This window comes from Eurosta solidaginis, chromosome 3 (genome assembly GCF_040869045.1).
Source record: "Eurosta solidaginis isolate ZX-2024a chromosome 3, ASM4086904v1, whole genome shotgun sequence".
In the NCBI taxonomy this organism is placed as follows: domain Eukaryota; kingdom Metazoa; phylum Arthropoda; class Insecta; order Diptera; family Tephritidae; genus Eurosta; species Eurosta solidaginis.
The window spans coordinates 4,392,514-4,419,121 of record NC_090321.1 but is presented as its reverse complement, the minus strand read 5'-3'; the positions used below and the strand labels follow the sequence as shown (position 1 = coordinate 4,419,121).

The 26,608-nt window shown below is 36.5% G+C and overlaps 1 protein-coding gene across 10 annotated transcripts in view; it reads right to left on the bottom strand.

Annotated features, from left to right (window-relative positions):
• The window catches only part of Vrp1 (Verprolin 1), an 84,996-nt gene that overhangs the window by 20,174 nt on the left and 38,214 nt on the right, over nt 1–26,608 (bottom strand). For 8 of the 10 annotated variants that reach the window (XM_067770484.1, XM_067770486.1, XM_067770481.1 and 5 more), the window contains 7 exons: nt 24,741–24,938; nt 24,455–24,623; nt 24,077–24,360; nt 20,083–20,282; nt 12,069–12,590; nt 8,581–8,726; nt 8,020–8,504 (listed from right to left, as the gene is read on the bottom strand). In XM_067770484.1, the coding sequence (XP_067626585.1) occupies nt 8,020–8,504; nt 8,581–8,726; nt 12,069–12,590; nt 20,083–20,282; nt 24,077–24,360; nt 24,455–24,623; nt 24,741–24,938 (2,004 nt within the window). The remainder of the gene's footprint in view (nt 1–8,019; nt 8,505–8,580; nt 8,727–12,068; nt 12,591–20,082; nt 20,283–24,076; nt 24,361–24,454; nt 24,624–24,740; nt 24,939–26,608) is intronic. The other 2 variants (XM_067770489.1, XM_067770491.1) reach the window with 2 other exon arrangements.

Here is a 26,608-nt window from a genome sequence, read left to right as displayed (position 1 = left end):
AATTGGCCGGACGGGACCTACATGTTTTATGCCGACTCCGAACGGCATCTGCAAGGCAGATGAGTTTTCACTGAGAGCTTTTCATGGCAGAAATACACCCGGAGCGCTTGCCAAACACTGCCGAGGGGCGACCCCGCTTAGAAAAATTTTCTTCTAATTTAAAAAACCTTATTTCTAAAATTTTGACGTTGCTTTGCCCGGGGTGCGAACCCAGGGCATACGGTGTGGTAGGCGGAGCACGCTACCATCACACCACGGTGGCCGCCATGTTTTTATTTTTAAAAGTAATATAAAATATTTACATGTTAATAAACATAAGTACATAAGTATTTACATGTAAATAACATAAGTAATATAAAATATTTACATGTTAACAAACTGTCTTTTAATGTGGGTAGTGACAAAGCGATGAGTAGCGGGGAATGCTTAAAACCTTTTAAGGACAATAATTTCCCTTATGCCACGGTTACGCAGGAATCTTTTTCCACACTGTCGGCGATTGGCGTCTCTATAAAACTCCTGCTGGAACACCAAGCTGTTGGAGCTTTCAATTCTTTGTACTCCTGCAAGTCTCATTATCAGGATCAGATTATTCTCGGTCAACTCAAGAGTTTTGTGGAGATTTGCTGTCAACAATTTACACGGATTTCCTTAAATTGGCTAACATACCTGCCTTTGAATATGTCTCCCAACCCTAGTTAAACGGGACTCGTTTTTCTCCCGAGAATATACAATATCCCTTCTTTCAGACGATTATGGGAATACAGCTGGCTCTGTATGATAGTTTTAAGTATCTCGAAATATATTGGTCCAGAAAATGGACTGATAACTTAAAATGGAAGACATAGCGAAGAAGGCATCGGTTGTTAATTGTGGTGGATTAATGGTGGTCAAGCCGACTAAATTTTGTGGTGCTTATTAAGCGGAATACACCATCACGATAGTGTTTTCCAAGGGGAATTCGCCACAATCAAAAATGAAGTGGACGGAAAAGATTTCCAGCGAGTTTAACTTAATTTCATTAAGCCTTTGAAATCAACAGTGCTACGGTCGATTGTAGTCTGGTTATTCTTATCACCTCGAACTATGTATCCTCTCAGTTCCGTTGCAGCGGGTAACTCCAGATTTTGGGGAATGTTCCCGTTGTAGGCTTCTTTGGCACCTGTGGATCCGATACTCTCCGGCGCTAGCAACATAGGTTATAGATTTAACGTTGTTGGAAACGATTTCATATGATCATATTGAACCTTCTATTACCTAAGGAACTTGTCGTAGCCAGAGCCAGGGCTGCTACATATTTGTACATATACTGCATTGCCATTCATAACGGGATTCGTCTCTCGTAAAAAAAAAAATAATTCAGCCATTCAAATAAAAGAAAAAGGCGGACCGACCACGACTTCATTTTTACTTTTTTAATTTGCTGAACGCGTTAACAAAAAAATAAAATTTCGAAATGTAGAATTTCGAACTTCGAAAGCCGATATCTATTTTTTGGAGGCTAACTTCGAAAAACGGAGATAGTACTTTGTTTACTTAAGCCTCAATCTCTACAAAAAAGTGGGTTTGGTACAATACTAAGAAGAAACGTTGATTTTGTCGCATAGTGTAAGGAAACAGGAACATTTCGAATATCGGAACAAATAGTTTTTTTGTTCCATTTCAGTGTGTAAGCACACAGGTGACTTTAATGTGTTAACCTTGACAGTAGCTAACACTATGCCTAAAATAAGCGAGCATAAATTAAAAAAGGAAAAAAATTAAAAACTTTTAAACTAAAAAAGTTGTAAATTATAAGCCGGTGCTTTATAAGTAAATCAAGTGCTAGTAATATTTAATAATTACTAATATTTAGTTAATATTTTCAAAGGAAATTGCATAATTACAACACGCTTGTAGTTAAGCAGCATTCGCGTAACAGCAACTCAAATTTGTGCAAAAACACAGCGTCCTCCCGTCCTCTCTGCGTAGTTTAATATTATTAGATTTTTGTGCACAGTCTTGTTTTTATGCTTCACTTTTATTTTCAAATATTCAACAAAATGTGTTTTTAAAATTTATTATTTTCTTTGCAACACCATTTTCACTTTCCCGTTACAGCGCCTAATATTATACTACAATTTTATGCGCTTTCACTCCACCTGAAAATGTAACGCTACCACTACTTTTGTTTTGCGCTCAAGACAGTGTAAATGACAAGAAATTATTCGTTCTTTATGGAAGAGACAGAGAGCATAAATTGAGAAAACCATGTGCGTAAAATGACGCAGAACATATAACTAGGTGCGAGGGGGTTGTTAATATTGAAAACGATTGTTTTCTTTAGAATTTCGGGATTTTTTTTTTGTTAAATAGAAAGAAAAGAAAAATATAAACAGAAAAGTCTGCTTATCATTGAAAGTCTAAAGATCAGGGCCCCCTTATTTTATAACACAACATATCTTTTTAAATTAAATAAAAATATGTAAGGAAGGCTAAGTTCGGGTATAACCGAACATTACATACTCAGCTGAGAGCTTTGGAGACAAAATAAGGGAAAATAACCATGTAGGAAAATGAAACTAGGGTAATCCTGTAATGTATTTGTATGACATGTGTATAAAATGGAAGGTATTAAAGAGTATTTTAAAATGGAGTGGGCCATAGTTCTATAGGTGGAAGCTTTTTCGAGAAATCGCCATAAAGGTGGACCAGGGGTGACACTATAATGTGTTTGTACGATATGGGTATCAACTGAAAGGTGATAATGAGTATTTTAAAAGGGAGTAGCCCTAAGTTGTATATATGTGAAGGTGTTTTCCAGATATCGACCAAAATGTGGAACAGGGTGACCCACAACATCATCTGTCGGGTACCGCTAATTTATTTATATATGTAATACCACGAACAGTATTCCTGCCATGATTCCAAGGGCTTTTGATTTCGCCCTGCAGAACTTTTTCATTGTCTTCTACTTAATAAATTAGGTGGCACACCCATTTTACAAAGTTTTTTCTAAAGTTATGTACATTTTGCGTCAAAAAACCAATCCAATCACCATTTCTCACCCCCTTTTTCGTATTTGGTATAGAATTATGTCATTTTTTTAATTTTTCGAAATTTTCAATATCGAAAAAGTGGCGTGGTCATAGTCGGATTTCGCCCATTTTTAATACCAAGATAAAGTGAGTTCAGATAAGTAGGTGAACCATATATATAATACTTCTATATCAATACCTTCCTATCTTCCTAATGTGCAAATTTTCTGTCAATCATTATTTGCTGAAACTGTGCAAATGTATTTTCTGCGCATGCGCGGGCTTTGATAGTGTTAGTGAATTGTAGTAGCGTTTGTAAAAAAAAGTATTAAAGGGGTAACAACGGGTCACTATCCCCTTTACCCAACTTCTGCATACTTATTGTTATAAAATCGATTAGTCGATTAAACAATGAAAAGGCCAACAAATACAATACAAGGCTTGAAGTATTTATTATTTAAACATGGGCTGCAGCCACATAAAGTACATTATTTACATAAATAGCAAAAAAAACAAGGCGAAGAATTCATATTTTTGAAATGAAAAAAAAATTCAAATATACATGTATAAAAATATACTTATACATACATCCCAAGAAGCATTTCTTTAAACGTTTTTAAAAATAATTTAAAGTGAATTAGTTTCAACAAACGATATAGTATAAACGTTTTCAAAATTTTACGTATTTTGAGTTTTTAAATGAAGTAAGTTTTTGCTGAAGTAAACAAAATATGAGTACTGGGCTGGCTGCTATTGGTGTTGAAATAATATCAATTTTGTAAATTTTTTTCTAACAAACTCTTCTTCGTCCGTGCTTTTTTTGGTTTCAAAAAACAAACAAATATCCAAATAAGAACTTATTACTTCCTTACACAGCTGTGTCCGGTGATTGTTAAAGATGTTATTGCTAAATAAATTTTCGATGGCTATGTGATCGTCCATGATACTATTGGAGAATGCATCACTTGTATTTTGAAAAATTTTATTTATTAAACTTAATTTTGCATTTCCAATTGGGCATGCCTAATGAACAATATTGATAGAAGCAAGACGGCTTGTTGAAATATACATATATTTAAGGCCCTTTTTTACAAAAATTTAACGGCAGCCTTGAGATTTTGTCGCCTTCTCTCGTTGTATATCTGTACTGTAATGTTTGACAGGCTGCACAGTTCAGTAGCAGTGATATAGAAGTATTACATATATGAGGTGAACTAAGTTTAGTAAAGATATATCGATTTTTGCTCAAGCTATCGTGTTAACGGCCGAGCGGAAGAACAGACGGTCGACTGTGCATAAAAACTGAGCGTGGCTTCAACCGATTTCGCCCATTTTCACAGAACAGTTATCGTCATAGAAACTATGCCCTTACCAAATTTCACAAGAGTTGGTAAATTTTTGTTCGACTTATGGCATTAAAATTATTCTACATGAAAAGGGCGGAACCACGCCCATTTTGAAAATTTCTTTTTTTTTGTATTTGGTTGCACCATATCATTACTGGAGATGAATTTTGACATAATTTACTTATATACTGTAAAGATATTCAATTTTTTGTTAAAATTTTACTTAAACATTTTTTTTTTTAAAGTGGGCGTGTTCGTCATCCGATTTTGCAAATTTTTATTTAGCCCACATATGGTAATAGGGGTAATGTTCCTGCCAAATTTCATCATGATATCCTCAACGAATGCCAAATTACAGCTTGCAAAACTTTTAAATTACCTTCTTTTAAAAGTGGGCGATGCCACGCCCATTGTCCAAAATGTTACTAATTTTCTACTCTGCGTTATAAGGTCAACCCACCTACCAAGTTTCATCGCTTTATCCGTCTTTGGTAAGGAATTATCGCACTTTTTCGGTTTTTCGAAAATTTCGATGGGGTACCGTTATGCGAACAAAGTTAATATACTCTGTGAGCTCTGCTGAGCTGAGTATAAAAACTTGGATGATTAATTTTCAACCTTAAATGTATCGTTTAGCTGGGTTGCCACATAACCTTCAGCTAAAATATATCGTTGAGGTTAGGTGGCAACCCTGCTAACATTTGGTTCCTTGAAACTACTACAAGCATCGTCAATTGCAACACCTCGGAAAGGAGTGTGAAATTCGGTAGATTATTTCCCGCTACCGCCGTGGTGTGGTGATCGCGTGCTCCGCCTACTACACCGAAGATCCTGCGTTCAAGTCCCGGGCAAAGCAACATTAAAAATTTAGGGCGTCCCTCGGAAGTGATTTGGCACCCACTCCGAGGGTATTTTCGCAATGAAAAGCTTTTCAGTGAAAGCTCATCTGTCTTCCAGATGCTGTTCCAAGTCGGCTTAAACATGTAGGTTCTCGCCCCGCCAATTTGTAGGAAAAAAAAAAGCACTATGCAAGTTGGAAGAGAAGTCCGTCCGAAATTTCTTCGAAGGAACAACTTGTATATAAGTATTTATTTATTTTTCACGATAGGAGCGAATAAGAAATTAAATATACAGCTGCGCATTTATATAGGTTTATATGTACAAATTAAGTGTACGGTTGCCAATACTGAGAGCCCTACTCATTAATATATACATATAATTTATAGCGTTTTCTTTACTGAAATAAATTGTTGCCTAAGTAAATGGTAAATCCTTAATAGAGTTACTCCTCCCCCAGAACATTTATAGTGCATGCAAAGAACATAGATGGCTATACCGTGTATTAGCTGATTTTCACAAACGCGCTTTCAATGATAATAAAAATTCATTAGCAATTATTTCCTTCATTTCAATTTCTTCGCCTAAAAATATGTGAAGTTACGAAAATAAATTGTCACGATCAGCTAGTTTAGCAGAGTTGCACTGCCACACCGCCATTTTATGCAGGGTAAAAGTGTAACGCTTTTGCGTTGCGAGCAGGCAACAATTTTCACAAAAGAACGAAATACCCCGTAAAGGCGTTACCTGCATTTTAGAACAGAACAAAATATATTTACAACCCTTGCGCAGCGTACAAAAAGCGTAACACTTTTGCCAGAAAAGAAAACGCTATTAGATTTTAAGTTTGTAGCGCATATAAATACATATATACAAATCTATACTTAAGGATGGGTGGTAACCCTAAATAAAATACCGGCCAATCACAATACAGTCACGACCAAATATCGACCAATCATAATAACAATAACCCAAACTCGGCCAATAACACGTTTTAAAGAATTTCTTCAATTTTCAACCTTCGGTATATGCTCTTTGATGACAGAAAATTAGTCTGGATTGCCGGGATTTAAAGGTGACAGCATTTTGCTCTGTCGGGTATGCTCTTTGATAAAACGGATTAAACGGTTGCAATCGAATGTAATGAAGATTTCCACATCACTATTTATTCTGTTTGTACACATTTCCAAAGTTTGCAACTCCACATCAAATTCTTTCGTGTCTGCAATATTTCTATATTTCGGTATTGTCATCACTTACATGTACACAAATGGTCCCCTTTAAATATTCTGTAACATAAAGAAATGCAACCCCACACAAGGATATAAATTTTCTCTCAAAAGCATGCATCAAAACACATGTTTAATGTTCCAGATATGTCCCGATGTTTCCGGACTGGTGAGCATCGCTGTGTTATAGAAACATAACACAACAAATTAAAAATTGACCTATATTTTTTTAGCAATAATAATATATGTATGTGTAGGATTGTAGTGGGCTGAGAAAGCAGAGAGTCCTACTGCCATGTGCATGACACTGTTGTCGTGTTTTTTTGAACTTGGTTAGGACTTCCACTGAGTTGGGGAGAAGATATTGTTAGAATACATATATTTTCGTGCTCCCAAACAGCATGAGTCTCCTATAAAAAGGAAGGACGAGCACTATTTCTCAGCCGCCAATGAAGACGGTGTTTTGAATTAATAAACTTCTGCGGAATAGAATCGAACAGTCTCGAGAAATTGAAATCAAAACTCGTAGAATACAAAAAAACAAAAATTCATAATAATGGAAAATTCCACTTGAGCTCAGCCAAGCTTTTAGCAGGGACTCAACCATGGTTTTTGCATGAACTAAAGTCATATAAAAATATTCATACGATAGCCCCTTTTTAAACGCTCCTTTACATATTGTTTCCTAAAAGCCCCGACACATAAGCAGTTTTTCATATAGATGAGTTTAACACAAGCTTATGCATTAGAGTAGATTGCACGTATTTTTATGGGGAAAGGTAGATTGAGCGACACCTGATATTGCGCCATCTGATATTGAAAAGTAGCCAACTCGCAAATTTTGTTGCAAGCAAATCATAAGAAGAATAATTTGACATTTGCTTTAGCTAAGGGTGTTGGCACACTTTGCAAGTGAAATTATTTTTCCCAATGGGCAATTAAAAACTGCAATATAACGAATGAATACGACACAAAATATGTAAGCAAGTAGTTTTGTTGTATAGGGAGAATGTTTATAACAGTGCTCCGGAAAATTTTGTATGTGAATGGACAAGACGTAATAAACTGTAATTGCCAAGTCTGAAGTTCCTTCATATTTACAAACGCAACATCTTGGTCGATTGTGGCGATGTTACTGGAATGCATAAGCTTGCGTTAACCGCATCTAGGTATATGAAAATATCATTATGCCGCGGCCTTAAGAATTAAAATCACCATTGTTACGGTTTACCCTTACAATGCAAATGAAAACACTGAAAAACTACCCTTTCAAAGCAATACATGTGTTTTAAGTCTAGCGAGAGAAACCAACCCTTATCACAATATATGAAGTAATGAATTCATATACATATCACGATATTCATTGTGTTTGCAAACTAACGTTATTTTCACGTTTTTTTTATTCTATTTTGGTCTGAAGTTTGCAAACGTTGGAATTTACATACACATGTTATGCTCTTTTAAGTCAAAAGCACACGTGCAAATTCGTAAACACACCCAACCAACATAGCATAGTACAAAATGACAATATCGGGGCATTAAATACCGAGAAAATAGTTTGATATATAAATAAGGGTAATATAAACTTACATTACTCGTCTGTCGTTGTGGTGGGGGTGGAGCTGGACACGTTCGATGTGGTGGTAATGGCGGTGCATTCAATGGTCCACCATTTAATACGATTGGTTTTATGGATTTATCTGCACGATTGATTTTCCTGCTACCTGGGCTCCCTGGACTACCTTGATCACCTACAGTGGTTTTCGTTGCAGCCGAGGGTGGTGGTGGTGGCGTACCATTAGTAGCGCTTCGAAATTGATCGCGTAACGCCGATACGCTACTGGAAGAAGAAGAATTGGAAGGTGGCTGTGTTGTCGGTGGCGAAGAATATGTATTTGTTACGGAAGAAACAAGCGCAGTATTCACAGCGCTAAATGGAGTTGTTGCCACGCTCGCTGCACTTTGTTGTGCACCCACAATATTATTGAGGTTGGAATTGGAAATGCTGCGCGCTGGTGTTGGTGGTGGCGGTGGTTTGACTGATGGTGGTTTTGGTGGAGCCACTGTGGGACGTCCTACAAGGAGAGGGAGAGACCAAAGAAAATTAAATATATATTTTTAAATAATTATTTTTGCATATATTTAACATACCAATTGGTGGATTTGGTGCCATACGCATACCGCTATTATTAATTGCTTCTTGGGACTGATATAACTGTGCGAGTGGTGCGCGCATCGTGCCAAAATGCTGTTGAGTGGGAAAAGTGGGTGCACCTGGCGCTGCTATTGGTGGAGATCTGTGGAATAAGATTTCAAATATGTATGATTAAATGAAAGAAGAAAGCAGCTTTAAGCTAAACTACATTTAAATCTATTCATCACATACGAATGTCGTAGATTATTAGAATTTTAATGACTTTTTGTGAGAATATACCAAGAGATGTTTGTAAAACTCTTTTTAATCACCGAAAGGTATTCGAATTGTACAAATTATAGGAGCACTTTCTAAATACAAGCTTTTGAAGGTAATTTTTTTTATAAGAAGGAAAATGCTCAACTCAGCTGACAAAATAGTTGCAAAAACTCTGGAACTTTTTTTCGGGGGATTAACATTAACACTTTATTTTTGCTTGACGTTCGTGGTAGGAAAAAAAATTATTAATAAAACAAAATTCATTGAAAACTACATTGATGAAAATGAAAACAATTTTGATAAAACTGGTTTACAGCCAAAATGCACCAGAGACGCCATTATGAAATTCCTATGTAAAATCACTCCTGATTCCGAAAATCGAGGTTATTTTTAATTCTATGGTAACGTTTTTGAGATATTTACGAATAACCGTTTTTTCAAAAACAAAAAAAAAAACAAAAAAAAAAACAAAATAATAATTGGGTCCACTAAATCATATATACCTCAAGAACGAATTGAGCAATTCCAAAACGGTTTGAAGCTTTTAAAAGGTAATAAAATTTGCTATAAACTGTTCATACAAAACTTTTTGCTAAACCCTGCAGATTCAAAGATAACGAACAATCATTACGGATTTTTTCAATTTTTTTTTTTTTTTGTAAAAATATAAAAAAATTTGTACTTTGCGAGGAAGGATCTGGAAAACTTTTTATTTTTTTCCCCTCTAAGCTCTGTTTTCTTACAAAAAAAAAGAAGCTTTCATTCACCAAAATCGATGTACTAATACAAAAGTTATAACCATTCAAGTAAATATATCCATTTAATACTTAAGTACCCTACTGGTACTTTTGTGTTTGTATTCGTATATCAGTTAGTTAACGGGGGACACTTATCGGCATTTCAACAGTTTGTGAATGAGGCTAAGGGCCTTTTTAGCTCTCCTAGTTTAAACGGCTGGATTCTTGTTTACCGGATCTCTATGTAGTGATTGTGCAGATGTTTTAGGATCCCCAAATTACTTGAAACTAAGAGAAATTGATTGCTCAGCATTTCTTTTTTCCTCTTTATGAGGAGGATTCGCGCCTCGTTGTGCAGATGATGTTTGACGTCAGACGAAGACATCCCGTGGCAGTTCTAAACGCCGCGATTTAACAGCCCTGCAGCTTCCTTCACTTTATTTTTCTTAAGCTCAACAACCGAATCGAAGACGCTTAGCGCACACCCGACTGGCTAATTGCTTTTTGAGTAGCTATTAGTGTTTCTCCGTCTTTGTCCCAAGTGCTGCCAGCAAGGGACTTGACACTTCAAATAGTTTACGGCAACTTTTAAGACAAGGGGAAGGATAGACACTTCCTGGTTTTGCAGTAAGGCGCCGTGATTGACCATGTCAAAAGCTTTTAGAGGTCTAGACAGTAGTGTTACTCGTATATGGTGGACTTCTTCGTTCAATCCGCAATTTATTTGAATATTAATAGCATTTAGCGCGGTGGCAGTGCTTTGTATGTAATTTTCAAAAGCTATGCCGATGATTAGCAGGCCGCAGGTTGGGAGAGCAGGATGGCTTTGTTTTATTGCTTTTCTTCCAAGTCTACGTAACAAAAAAGTATTACTCCCACAAAAATTGTTTAAAATTCCCAATTTTCAATTTAACCCAAAAAAACAAATTTAACCCAAACAATACGACTTCTAAAAATTTCTGTCTACGTTAAAAATTTCTAAATGGAGAAATTACTGTGAATACATCTCAAACCCATTAAAACGAATGTTACAACGAAAAAATGGTAAATAGTAATATAAGATAAGCCGTTATATAAATATAAATATATTTTTAAATTCTTTGTTTTTTTTTTTTGTGGGGGTGGTAGATGTACATATTTAAATACTGCATAATTAATAACAGCTATGGACCAAAATATAAAAAAAAATAGAAACAGATTTTCTTGTTGTTGTTGTTGTTGTTGTTGTATTAACGATAAAGACACACCCCGAAGGCTTTGGGGAGTGTTATAGATGTTGATGGTCCTTTGCCAGATATAGATCCGGTACGTTCCGGTAACAAAGCACCATTAAGGTACTAGCCCAACCATTTCGGGAATGCACAGATTTTCTTCGTTCATTCATTCGATAACGTTTTGAAACTTGAACGTCGTTGAAGTCAAATTGAACGGCCTAAATTTCTAAAAAATCATAATAAAAAGTTGAAACTTAATTGAAATCTTGTCATCTCATCTATTATATAACTCTGTTATATCATTTGTCCAATAAATGATTACGATGAACCAAAAGAAATGTAAAAACTAAGTAGTAATTCATGTTCCTTGCGCAGCCTGTAAATCTTTTTTGATTGGCCTAAAATTTTAGGGCTATTCCAATATTTCTAGGAGGTGAGATCGAGAATCGGAACACTTTGGAAAATAAGGGCCACAAAAATGCACACCCATCTTCTTGGAAGCCCTCACTTAAAAATTAGTTATATCCGTATAACTATGCAGGCTCAATTTAAATCATAAATTACTCATTCTTAGCTTAACAACATACTTATATACATATGTATAGCGGTATTTTAAAAATACTGCTCAGTATGTGTAAAACTTGAAATCTTTTCTAGTTTCGCTTATTACGCCTTCAAAAAGTTGGAAAAGTTGGAGCTAGAATAATAATCTCCAGTGAAACTTCACACGGGTTTGGGCAAGTGGACCCTTCGCTCATATTTATGTGCCGCAGTTTCTATAAGTGAAAATGTATGAAATTTGATGCATGCCCCCTAATCTGATCTAACTTAAGCTAATAGCGAATCCTAATTTACCTGAACAAGATACTTTAAACAAAAGGGCCGTATCGTTTCAAACGATTATGGATTAAAAAAAATTTTCATGCGTTGTCACTAGTTCACAGGTACGTATGTGCATTAGGGTGAGTTGATTTATTAACCGATATCGCGCTATCAATTTTTCGATAGGATTTGGACTCAGGAAAAAAAATGTTCCACTACGCATACCCAAAAAAAGTCCGCTAAAAATCGCCTTCGAACACGGAACGTTTAGTAATCTGACAAGATACATATTAAGCATATTTTTAAATGACTATGCGATGTTATCCTACCTAATACGTAATGCGGGTAATTTAAGCTTAACCCTTTAAATATGAACCCAAAAACAAAGATTTCTTTCTATACTTTGTTATTGCTATACCTTCTTGTACTTAGTACTATTTATATTGCTTATACCTGGGTGATTTCATGCTATGATGACGCGACACTGTCGGTCGTTGACTGCTCGCCAATGCTAATTGTTGTAATCCTGGCGGTTTAGGCGCAAAATTTGGTTTGCCATGATTAGGCACCGGTTTCATACTTAGCGTCGGCGATTTATTTGCCGGTGACGATGATGGTGTGCTAGTGGCGAGAGAATTGGTGCTACCCGACGTTGTGGCTACACCAACAGCGACAGTACTACCAACACCATTCGTACCACCAAATAATGACGACTTGTTTGGTAGGATAGTGCCTCGGCTGGGTGCTGGCGATGTTTGTTGATGTTGCATCTGCTGAAATTGTTGTGTCTTGGACAGTGTGTTATTGTTTACGCTGCTTTTGGAGTTGAATATGTTTTTCGTGGTAGTTGTTGTGTTGTTGATAGTACTAGAAGTGGTAGTTGTTGTTTTTATTGTTGTGTTTATAGAAGAGTTTGTATTAAACAGACTACTTTTATTATTTACAAAATTTGAATTTGACTTTCCTAACGTTAAACTGTTGAAAAAGAATAAATATATATTTTATGTGTAAATAAACAAAACAAAGCAAGCAAAACAAGAACTTAGTGTGAATAAAATAATGAAGAACGAGTAAAGACGGGAATGTCATCGACTGTGCCGAAGATCTCATACCTTTCATGAATTGAGTTGAACAATAATCTGATGAAATTTCAAAAAGTCATTAAATCTTAACAATGAGTTGTATAGGATATACATATATTATAAATAACTGTTGAAGTATGGGAGAAATGGTGAAAAACCTCTTATCTGAACAATCGGTTGTATGGGATATATTTTATATACATGACCGATTTTAACTATTTTTCTAGACAACAATGCATATCTTATATGTATGCAACCTGGGAAGTTTCAAGCTTCTAGCTTATAAAATAGGGAAGAAATGACGAACACACTCTTATCCGAAAAATCAGTGGTATCTTCCATAGTGGTCCGATCCGGTCAATTATTACATATGATTAACCGGAAACCCAATTAAACTGGCTCACTGAACTTAATGAAGATATCTTGAGCGACTAGTTTGCGTTCGAACAGACAGACGGACATGGCTAAATCAACTCAACTTGTCATCATGATCATTTCGGTACACTTATTGGTGGGTCTATCACTTTTTCTTTAAGGACTTTAAAATTTCGAGATTTGGCCCACACTTAATACATCATTCAATTTTTATGAAAGGTATAAAAAGGTTAAAATAAGTGAAATTTATACCGGGTGCATGAGTGTTAATAGTTAATACTAGCAGAGTACCCGACGTCGTTCGGGCTTAAATAAAAGCAGTACTATATAGACTAATATATTAGACTAATCCCAACCCCCATTTGTATGGGAGATGCCACGCCCCTTTTTCGCTATCCCCAATTTTTCCCGAGGGGGTAGGGATTAGTCTTATATACCTCCTCACTTAATTTCAGTCGTCTAGCTTTAATACTTTCAGATATATTGACAACGAACAATTCCAGTTATATGGGAGGTGCCACGCCCCCTTTTTCGTTATACCCAGTTTTTCTGGAGGGGGTAGGGATTGGTCTCATATAACCACTCACCTAATTTCAGTCGTCTAGCCTTAATACTTTCAGATATATTGACTACGAAAAATTCCAGTTGTATGGGAGGTGCCACGCCCCCTTGTCGAAAACTTTTTTTATATAGCCTACCATAGATTGACGCACTCAGGGTATGTCATGGCAAAATTTCGTTCGATTCCATTCTGCGGTTTATGCTGCAAGTCCAAACATACATACAGACATACTTTCACAAATATATAGTAGATGAATCGGTATGTATAAAAAATAATATGCGAGATATAAATAATTTGAGTATCAGAATTCAACAAGAGCCTGCAATTGCTGGCATATGCTGATGAGACGCCGACTTACTGTCCGAAATAATTGGCATACCTGTGACTTGCCAGCCACATCACTGTTGACACATACAAATTTGAAGCTGTGAAGGAGCTCATCTCTTTGGGAATCAGCATTTACAGCATAAATAAAGAGCGATTAAAAAACATCAAATTGGGCAGTAAACTCTTCCCTCACCGATCAAAGACCACGCTCTTTAAGTAGCTCATTGTTAATGTCCTGATGAGTGGCCAGGAGTTATGAGCCCTGCTAAATGCAGATGGTCTTTGTGTATTCGAGAGACATAGATGTTGTAAGATTTATAGTTTTTCGACCGAGTTCTACGCAGATATGAACAGAGTGCAGCGAATAAGAGCCCAGCGTTCCGTAGAACTCGGGTTTCAGGTCTTTGAGACTGAGTTTCATTTTTCAAAGGATTAAGATGTGCGCACATAATAAATAAACTTAAGAACAGAGAAACGAGTATGTGAAATTGGAAAATACTCACTAAAAAGCAGAAGACGAAAGTAAAGCAAAGGATTGGAATAGTCTAGAGGTGAGTCGTGATATAAAAATTGAAAAACAGCTGACACGCAATGTTTTTATGTGTGATGGAAAGCCTAAGAATATGTATCTTGCAGTCAAAACAACTAAGTAGTGTTTAACTACCTTGCAAGTAGTGTGAATGTTTTTTTTTTTTTTTGTTTTAACAACCAATAAATGGCAGTTTTACATTGTTTCGACGAAAAATACCGGAGTGCAGAAAAAGGCGGGTTGCTTCTTCAAGCCTAGTCTGTGCATATTGTAACGAATTTACTGCAAATCCTCTTATTTCCAACCTTCTGCTAAGTTCGAATCACTAAACTGTTGAATAAATAACTCCAATAATTAATAATGTAAAATGGCCTTTATTAAAGTACTTCACAATAACACTGATACTTCACAACCAATAACTTGCTTAAATGAAACTGATTGTCGCGCCTCTACTGTTGCTGCTTTTATACTGTGCGGTTTCCTCGTTCACATATTTCTAGGGGCTTCCATTTCCGGAACTTACTAGTTAGTTATCAACTATAAAATTATAACTACAGATGCACGTGTATAGCTTCTCATATGCGCGTGTATTTGTGAGCGACACTTCCACAATTATAATTGCATACTTTTGGGAGCATCTTAGATAAGATATCTGCATGTGTTTGTGCGTCTCTTCTCCGCTGCGTGTACGTACATATGTGTAGACATAATGATTGATCTATTGATGTGCATACAAGTCACTGCTTAGCATTGCTTAGATATGACAGTACCCCTTAGTGTTGCTAATATTCGTAACAATATTATTGCCAATGCTCCCCGAAAGCATATTTGAGACCGTCGGGCTCGTGTGCGAGTAAAAAATCCCTTGGTTTCAGTAACTAATTAGTTACTTTAAATCAGGGATGCACCTTAACGTTAAGCTAATCGTTTATCAAAAAATTTCCACCGTTTCCGTTGAAACACTTCGAAATATTATCGATAAAGAAATTATCAAGATAAATTGTATCTCGTTTTTAACCGAAACGAAAAGCTTTCGTTAGCGTTAAAAACGTTAACAGAAACCTGATACTTTATGTTTGAATTGTGCTGGCAATGCTATAGCCATGGTGAAGCCGTAAGGTGGCAACAACGAGCGCACATACACACACAAACTCTATGTAATTTGTTTGTGTAATTCGTTGGTGGTAATGTCAAAAATACTCTGAGAAATGTTCGTACTGTCAAAATTCATGAGAAAAGTTGCAATCAGCTTGGATAATGCTTTCACCTTTAATGACTCCGCCATCAATCAGCTTTGCCAGCATAGTTTGAAATTAATAATCAACATAAACGATTTGATTTCGTTTTGATATGGCAGAAAACGAAACGAAATCATTTCGTTAATTTGACGATCTTAACGTTAATAAACGAAACGAAATGACTTCGTTTCGTTTATTAACGTTGATTATCGTAACGAAATGATATCGTTTCGTTGGTTAAGCATGCCTGCTTTAAATAGAAGTACAGCAAGCCTTTTACTAGTGAAATGTTTTAGGGATCCCACTGAAGTCTACTTATTATCAGAAAAGGTAAGATACATTGTGGTCATGCTGGACAAGAGTACTACAAGGCAACGTAGTAGTTAAAATGTGAGTAATATCAATTCCCCTTTGAGGTGTTTAAAAGCACTTATTGGAATCTGTAGGGGCCGACATTAGCAGTGAATATTAAATATGGCGTACGCTACCAAACTCTTAAGTTTAGGCCTGTTTTAGACTACACCATTTCCAATTATACTTTCGAAAATATCAAATTAAATGTTCTATCGAAGGCGTAAAATTTACAGAAAATAACAAATGCACTTTAGAAGGAATCAAAACTTCTTCAGAATGCACATTAATCTGATATTGCCAAAGGTACATTTGACACCCTCTGAAGTACACTTGATTTTTTCTAATGTACATTTAATTTTTTCTGAAGGACGTTTGACTCATCTGAAGTACATTTCATTCTTTCTAAAGTTAAATTGATTGTTTCCAAAGTCCTTATGATAATATTCTAATATTAAAATGACGCTACCTAATTCAATTCGATGCTCTCAAAAATCAATATTGTGACGAATATTATCATCACTACGCGATACTACCATCACTAAGCCGGTACTAAGCAGCCACTCGTATGTACGTAAACAAATCAATCATCATGTACACACATACATACAATGCAGCAGAGAGATACTCCAAACGCATGTCGTCATCAGCCGAAGTAGTACTCACATGTACACACGCATATGCGTACAAACTACAAATATACATGTATATGGCTGGTAACCAAACATGAAGTTCACGAAATTACTAGACCTTAGGAGAAATAGGTGAACGAGGAAACCGAGAGTATAAAAGCAGCGCCAGAGTTATTGTGAAGTACACTCAAAGTAGTCTAATAAAGACCATTTTGCATTACTGAATATTGAAGTTATTTATTCAACAGTTTAGCGATTCGAACGTTAGCAGAAGGTTTGGAATAAGCGGAATTTCCCTAAATTCGTTACAATATTATATTTTTTATGTGTACATGAGTTTCATACGAAATATTCGAATTACAAGCTGTTATTTCTTTGGGGTAGTTCGGCGTTTCACTGGAGGTAATGTATGTAAGTGTGCCCTGTCTTGACTGAAAGGAAAGCGGGCAAAACCGAAGTGCTTTTTTAAGTCAATTTTAACCTGTAGAAGAGACATATACATAAACTTTATTTCCAAAATATTATAAGTGGAAACGAGAGAAAATATCACAAATATTGAGAGAGCGCGCTCTCTTTGCGGATGTGGTTATATTTTCGCAGACCTTCTTCCAACATTAACCAAGCTTTTGAAACTAATCAATTAACCCGCACTTTTCTTACTGCATGTAATCCCAGAAGAAAAGTTGTCAAGCTCTTTCCTTTATAAGGTAAGAGCAATAACATCTGTGCTCCACTGAGAGTGATTTAGCTGCTCCGTCTCGAAACGTGTGTAGACAGAGTGCTAAGCAAATGAAATAATTCGCTGAAAGTGCTATGGAAAGGCCATGCAATTTGGCGTATTTTCTCAAATTAACGAAAAAATTTAGATGGTAATTCTCGCTTGCCACTGGAGAATAGCTTCTGTAAGTTCTTACTTCTATCTTTTCCTACTGGGTTTTTTCTTTTGTGTTTGTGTTTGAGTTACTGCAGAAGCTGGTTTGGTGCAACCGCAAAAATAAGAAAAATCTACAGTAAATGCATGTGTTGGTATGATCTTTTTTACAGAAACTGTAAAACGAAGCAGGTGAATAGCGAACGCAGCATAAATTCAATGTTAAAAAGGCATAGCTATACATAGGTATATACATAAATACATAGACAGATTTTTTTTTTCTATAATAACATACATAAATATTACGTATGAACATACCTATGTACATAAGTATATACAACTACTGATCTACATAGCTTCTAAGTAAATGTCAATGGTACTATAGAATAATTGCGATATAACAAGATATTACATATTTAGGCAATTAAAATGCCTTCTACTTGTGCCATCTTTTAATCAAACTTCATATTTGAAAACATGGATACAACTACAAACATATGACTTTACAACAAATACACCAGTGGTGTGAGTTGCCTATTTATATATTTCAATTGGAAATTCACGATTTAATGGCCGCATCACAATGAACTTTTTCATATAGCCGCGTTCAACGCAATCATATGCACGATGATACGATTGCACGTATTTTTATGGAGAACTGCAGATCGGGCGACACTAGCACCATCTGACATGTACAAGTTTGCAATATTCAACTCATGGTTCAACTATATACAGGTTGGCTCATATGTAAAGCAACAAAATATGTCTGTTCAAATTGTCAAAATCTGTGTATTGGTGTTGGTGCGAATGGTATGGAATGGAAACATAAAACTTAGCAGTTTTTGTATGTGTAAGTAAAATGTTGCCAATGTGTTGGTTTCATTTTGAGTTTGCCATCTCCTTTTGACAATCCCTTCGACCATGCAATGACATAAATAAAATCAGCTGATGAGATGAGCCAACCTGTACATAATTGAACCATGATTCAACTTTTGCTACGTGTAAAGCATAGGAAGAAGAATTCGACATTTGCTTTGGCTATGAGTGTTTACGCACTTTGCAAGCAAAATTATTTTTCCCACTATTGGGTACTTTTCCAACGTTTTTTCACAATTAAAACTGCATTTAAACATAAGTATATAAGACAAAATATGTTAGCAAGTATTTTTTTTACATAGTGCGAATGATTTTAACAGCGCTTCGCAAAATTTTGTATGTGAATGGACAAATCGAAATAAGTTTCATCTGATGAGTCTGAAGTGCTGTCTATATGCAACATTTTTCGTAATTGTGACGATGTTATCGTCATGCATATGATTGCGTTGAACGCACCTATATGAAGAAGTTCATTGTGACGCGGCTATAAGAATTCTGTTGTTTCCATGGTTTCCAATATAAAATTTAAAACTGTCTTTAGGCTGCGGCACAATGTAATTTTTCATATAGATGCGTTTAACACAAGCTTATGCATTCCAGTAACACCGCCACAATCAACCAAGATGTTGCGTTTATAAATATGAAGGAACTTCAGGCATTGGCAATTGAAGTTTATTTCGTCTTCCCCATTCACATACAAAATTTCGCGAAGCACTGTTATAAACTTTCTCCCTATACAACAAAAATACTGGCTTACATATTTTGTGTTATATTCATTTGTTATTTTGCAGTTTTTAATTGCGAAAAAAGTTAGAAAAGTTACCAAAGAGTGGGAAAAATAAAATCACTTGCAAAGTGTGCCAGCACCCTTAGCCAAAGCAAATGTCAAATTCTTGTTCTTATGCTTTGCTTGCAACAAATTCTGGGAGTGGGCTACTTTTCCATGGCAGATGGCGCCAGTGTCGCTCAATCTAACGTTCTCCATAAAAATACGTGCAATCTACTCAGAATGCAAAAGATTGAGTAAAATGCAACTATGTATATGAAAAACTGCTTATGTGGCGGAGCTTTTAGTAAGAAGGTTATGATCGTTGATCAAAGAGCAATGAAACAAGAAGAATGAAGAGCATTGCTTACTAACGTTTAAAAAAATATTTCGCAAATTTGTTATGAAAATATGATTTTATTAAATGAGAGTACCAGAGAATTAAAATAAAATATGTGCTAACATTAACTGGCGAATATGCACAATTGTGCTATGAAATGAAGAGCCCTGGATTAAAGGATACCATATACGGCGAATAGAAGACCTTGTGAATTGCCTAAGTTTATGTACACATACAGCTGTACGCAAAAAACTAGGAAAAATATTTAAATTATTTTTGCAAGTTTTTAAGCCTTAAAAAATTGCAATATTATTTTATTTTTTACTGCAGGAAATTTTATCAGAACTTTAACAAACACGAAAATCATAATTTCTTTTATCATTTTTTTTTTTTTGTAAGTTGAATGATGACAGTTTAGGTATTTTTGTGGTCAGCTGTATATACCGAAGTGTACATATTCATGTTTCATTTATTTTATTACATACATAAATGTATAATAATTTTTATTATATACTTACTTCAAGCTAGCCGCTTTACTTTTGATGCTATTATTGCTACCGCTGCTGCCAGTGATTTTATTGCTGCTATTGCTACTCTCCGAAAGCGTAGGTGATGAGGATTTGTTATTGTGGTAATTTGCCGCCAACGGGCTAGCCCGTATTCCGCCAGAAGACGAGCTGGAATTTTTCGTTTTCACCAATACCGAGTCGGATGCGCTCTATATGAAGGTGGGGAAGAATAAAAGGAAAAAAAGAAAATTATTTAGTTCATAACTCTGAATAACTAACAAAATTACTTTTTTTCTGGGTTATGGAACGTAACCAATATTTTTGTTAGGATTGATCGATAAGCAAATAAGTGATTTTACGTTTCTCGAAGTTCGTAATTGGACTCATTCTAAGATGTTCCTTTAATTACCATCTATTTTTTTTTACTTTTCAAACTACAGTTCTTTGAAACAATTAAAATCGATACATTACGCATCTACATACATAAAAAAATGTTGACAGATATCGAAAAGCGCTACATCTACTCCCTAACCTCAAAAATAGTAAAAACTGACTGACTATTAATAATTTTTATACTCAGCGTGCTTTGCACACAGAGTATATTAACTTTGATTGGATAACGGTTGGTTGTACAAGTATAAAGGAATCGAGATAGACATAGACTTCCATATATCAAAATCGTCAGTATCGAAAAAAATTTTATTGAGCCATGTCCGTCCGTCCGTCCGTCTGTCCGTTGACACAACTTGAGTAAATTTTGAGGTATCTTGATGAAATTTGGTATGTAGGTTCCTGGGCACTCATCTCAGATCGCTTTTTAAAATGAACGATATCGGCTATAACCACGCCCATTTTTCGATATCGAAAATTTCGAAAAACCGAAAAAATGCGATAATTCATTACCAAAGACGGATAAAGCGATGAAACTTGGTAGGTGGGTTGAACTAATGACGCAGAATAGAAAATTAGTAAAATTTTGGACAATGGGCGTGGCACCGCTCACTTTTAAAAGAAGGTAATTTACAAGTTTTGCATGCTGTAATTTGGCAGTCGTTGAAGATATTATGATGAAATTTGGCAGGAACCTTTCTCCTATTACTATATATGTGCTAAATAAAAATTAGCAAAATCGGATGAAGAACACGCCCACATAAAAAAAAAATTTAAGTCAAATTTTAACAAAAAATTGAATATCTTTACAGTATATAAGTAAATTATGTCAACATTCAACTCCAGTAATGATATGGTGCAACAAAATACAAAAATAAAAGACAATTTCAAAATGGGCGTGGGTCGCCCTTTTTCATTTAATTTGTCTAGAATCATCCTTGTGAAATTTGGTAGGAGCATAAATTCTATGACGATAATTGTTTTCTGTGAAAACGGGCGAAATCGGTTGAAGCCACGCCCAGTTTTTATACACAGTCGACCGTCTGTCCTTCTGCTCGGCCGTTAACACGATAACTTGAGCAAAAATCAATATATCTTTACTAAACTTAGTTCAGATACTTGTCTGAACTCACTTTATCTTGGTATTTAAAATTGGCGAAATCCGACTATGACCACGACCACTTTTTCGATATCGAAAATTTCGAAAAATGCCATAATTATATACCAAATACGAAAAAAGGGATGAAACATGGTAATTGGATTGGCTTATTGACGCAAAGTATAACTTTAGAAAAAGCTTTGTAAAATGGGTGTGACACCTACTATGTTAAGTAGAAGAAAATGAAAAAGTTCTGCAGGGCGAAATGGAAAGCCCTTTGAATCTTGGCAGGAATACTGTTCGTGGAATTACATATATAAATAAATTAGCGGTACCCGACAGATGATGTGCTGGGTCACAGTGGTCCACATTTTGGTGGATATCTCAAAAACGCCTTCACATATACAACTAAGGGCCACTCCCTTTTAAAATACTCATTAACACCTTTCATTTGATTCCCATATCGTACAAATACATTCTAGAGTCACCCCTGGCCCACCTTTATGACGATATCCCGAAATGGCGTCCACCTATAGAACTATGGCCCACTTCCTTTTAAAACCCTCATTAACACCTTCCATTTCATACCCATGTCATACAAACACATTCCAGGGTTACCGTAGGCTCATTTTCCTACTTGGTGATTTTCTATTATTTTGTCCCCAAAGCTCTCAGCTGAGTATGTAATGTTCGGTTACACCCGAACTTAGCCTTCCTTACTTGTTAAAGTTTAATTTGTAGCATTACAATGTACGCCATCGTTTTTTGTACCTAGGTAATTTGTAGTTTTTAATGTTAATCTGTTAGATATGTATGTACGTATATAAAATACAATTTCAAACTGCGAACGGCAATATCTATGCTTTAGAGGCTAACACGGAAATACATTTTGTTGGTTGTGAATCAATCTCTTCGTTTGGTTTGGTCAAATACCTAGCAGAGTGTTGTACAGAGTAAAGTAAAAAAAAAGAAAAATCCAAACGTGCATATCGGGGGCTCTTCGTGCAATTAATTACCCAATTAATATTTAAAAAAAATATTAGAATTCATTAGAAGCATTTGGCAAAAATGTCCTATTGATGTTTCATTATGACGACATTGATCCTCATAGCAATATTGACTGCTTCGAATGTAAATAATTTAAGAAGGGTCAAACTCGAGCTACCTATAGAGTTCCTCCTTTTTAACCATACTGAATGTTACAATCTATGTATGTATGTGGACATAGTACTCTAGGGTCTCTATTGGACCTTTGAATATATTAGTTAACAATAATAATAATCATAATAAATCGGTGCATATACCTCCAAAGAGACTAAATCAGAGGTTCTATTCCAATTTGTGGCATGCTAATTAAAATTGTCTACTACATATCGCCGATACCTGCGTGCCTTATGTCGACTTGGTACGGCAAGACAAATGCAATTTTGCTAAGAAGCTTTTCAGAACAAAAATAGGAGTGTTAACCAAACCTGCGGTGGTAACGTGCTGGCAGATTATCAATCATATATCAATGTATACCGATGGTTCTAAATTAACGGAAGGGGTCGGGTCTACTGCGTCTTTCAGGCGAAAAGTATAGTCGTGAAGAAAGTAGCAGGAATTTTGGAGGAAGCGTGTTGAAGCTGCAGTAGGGTCAATGTATATATTGATAGTCAGGCGGTGATTAAGGCAACATTCTCACACAGTACTTCATCAAGAAGTTGTCCAGGAATGCAAAAAAGCATTAGAAAAACTTCGCTTAGGCCGGATCACACATCTATATTGGGTTCCCGGTCACAAAGTGATAGAAGGTAACGAAAAGGCCGATGACTTGGCAAATGTGGACAAGAGTTGCATTAGGTCCATCAAGCGGGAAAGGCGTGGACAGAACACGGAACTGCAAATTTTCTAAAATATGACATATATTTAAAGAGTAGACTTGAGGCTCACAATGGACACTGCCTTCTTTCGTCACATGCTTATAAGTGAGGTCTTGTCCGTAACAGCAGATGTAGGAAGTGCGAGCTGCAGGAAGACACGGTCTCTGTGTTTGTGTCCTGCTCTCACCAGGTCAAGGCTTCGGTTTTTTGGGGCGGTAGGGTTTCCAGATCTCGAGGCAGGAATCAATCTTGGTCCTAGAAAACGTTTAGTATTTGCCAAGAGGACGGAGTTATTATATAACATAGGCTGAAATTCTGGTTGGACACATTCAGTCTATATTGCGCCAATTTGTAGGAAATCATTAAAGTAGCACGACCAAAATTGAAAGAGAAGGTCGAGCTAATATGTACTTTGAACCGAACCATTGCCGTGGTGTCAGCCCGTTTAAAGCAACTTTTCTTACGTATTTTGATGCAAGTTAGTTATTTTCAGTACATCAAATTCAAAAAAGCATTCTAGCCACTGATAAATTTTCTGGCTATTTAATTGCAAATTGTTCCTATGATATGGTGGTTAAACATTTTTCGCGCAATCTGCCCTTTTTTTATCATTCTCATTCAGTTGCATAGCATAAACATCAACATTTTTTACCGTTGAAAGATTTTTTGGTGGTGTCGACGGTGGCTGTGGCGGTGGTCCACGATTTGTACGTAAATTTGCCTCAGTCGCATTAACCGGCGGTTGGTGTTGTTTTTGACGTTTTAGTGTCAAATGTTTTGTTAATTCAGCATTGAAATCCAATGGACCATTACTGCTGGTGTTGTTGCTGTTGGCGCTACTGTTGCTAGCATTTGCAGGCGGTGATGATGCATCATTACGTTTACTCGTCGCTGCCGAAGAGTCATTCAACGCTATTGGTATTGCTGGTGCTTGTGCTAAATTGGAACGAAATAAAAAAAGAAAACAAAAAACAGATAAAAAATATTTAGTTGATACCATACGAATTGGGAAAAACGTGCGTCTACTCACCACGACTACTGCCATTGACTGGCTTCAGTTTGGGCATTGAGGTCAGCCCTTCGAAAATGCCACCCAGTTTTGGTGTGCCGTTACCTACAATATTATTGTTATTGCTATTGCTTATATTGTTGTGTATTCGTTTCGGTGAACTCGTTGCAGATGGCGTTGAATCGCAAATCTGCCGCAATTGGAAAAATATAATACAAAAAAACAGTTAACGGTTGCTTGCAATTGTACACAAAGTCATTAAAGTAAAAATTAGTTTCATCAATATATTATCAAAGAAGAGACACACCTTTCCTGCTTGGGCTGGTCCGCTTTTATCAACTGTTGTAGTCTTTTTCAGTTTGGTGCCCTTTTGAATGGATTGTAGGAGCGCAGAGCGCATATCTCCCCCACCGGAGCCACCACCACCCAATTTAAGACCTCCCATCGCTGGTGGAGGTGGTGGCCCGGGTGGTGGTGGAGGACCAGGCGGTGGTGGTATAGCCATCTGTAATAAAATATAGTATTGTGGTTAAAATAAAAAACCAATATGTACTAAGGTAAAGTCTAATTAAAAATTGTAAAACAGCGCTACAACTTTATTAATCTGTATCAAGGCGAATCTATACAAAGTGATGGTAAAGCGAATTCAACCCAATTAGTCGTGCCGAATGTCAAGTCAAAAGAAAATGTGCATTGATTTCAATTAACTGACATATTGTTGTACCAAGGCGTTGCTTGGAAATAATCAAGAAGCTTATTTGTCTCCAAACTAACTATGACAAAGGATGATGGAAAATCAATTTTATTATACATTAAAACAAATACATTATAAAATTGAAATTTTGTATGTATTTCTGCTTGATTTCTACAGATAAAATTTCCTGAATCAATGAAAGACGTGTTAAGTAGTTTAATACTCAAATGGAAGTTAGGTAGGTAGGTTGAACTGGCCGGTCCATGAGGACCTCACATAGACTGATTGAGTCCGTAGTGTTACCAGAAGTTTGTTTTAACGACCAAACTGAAAAACCCTATCAAAAACCAGGGCCTATGTTATAAAATAACTCCGTCCTCTTGGCAAATACTAGAAGCTTCCTAGGACTTAAGCCACTTGCTGCTTCTAGATCTGACAGCTGGTTCACTCCTAATAGCTGGAGTCTTAGCCTGGCAAGCGCAGGGCACGAGCACAGAACGTGTTCGATCGTTTCCTCCTCCAACCAGCACTTCCTACATCTGCTATCACTGACCAAGCCTAGTTTAAAGGCATGAAGTCTACAGTCCTCTCTTTTTAATGATAGGAGCAACTGTGTTAGTCTAAGGTTGTAAGACCTACACATAATCTTCGACACTTTACAGCCCGCGCTTGAACCCACGCCTTTCCCGCTTGGTCGATCATGTGCACCTCTCGACTTCGCTTAATCTCGCCCAATCTAATTGGGACATCTACGGAGCAAGCTTCAAGGGATGCGCCCTTTTTAGCTAGTTCGTCCGCTTTTTCATTCCCATCTATTCCCATATGCCCTGGGACCCAATATAGATGTATGCTTCTCCCTGTCCCGATTCTCTCCAGAGACTGCTTACACTCTAACACGCATTTAGATGCTGTGCTATGCGAGATTATTGCCTTAATTGCTGCTTGACTGTCAATATAGAAGTTAACACGGTTGCAGCTTAAGCTATTCTCTTCCAGGGTTTCTACTACTTTGGTTACGGCTCATATTTCCGCTTGGAAAACGCTACAGTAATCCGGCAGCCTGTAGGATCTGCTTATTTCCGGATCAGCGCAGTATACCGCAGACCCTTCCACTACTTTGGAACCATCGGTGTACACATGTATCGCCTCGTCCGCCATTTGCGCACCCTTGCGCTAACCGTCCACCTCTATTGTGGCCTTAAGATCTCCCTCGAAGCGCAGATAGGGAATCATGTAGTCTGTTCGTCTTGTGATTGATGACGCTATACTACTATGGCCATATGGTCGGCGCTCAAGCTGCCCCGAAGCACCGAGCCTGGTTGCGGTCTTTAACGCTTTGTTCTTTGCTATCAGGTCTACAAGCGGGATGTGCAAAATGGCATACAGTGCAGCCGTCGGGGTTGTTTTCAGGGCTCCCGTAATGCTAAGCATCGATAGTCTGCATACCCCCTCTAATTTTTTGAGGTATGTTGTTTTTTGTG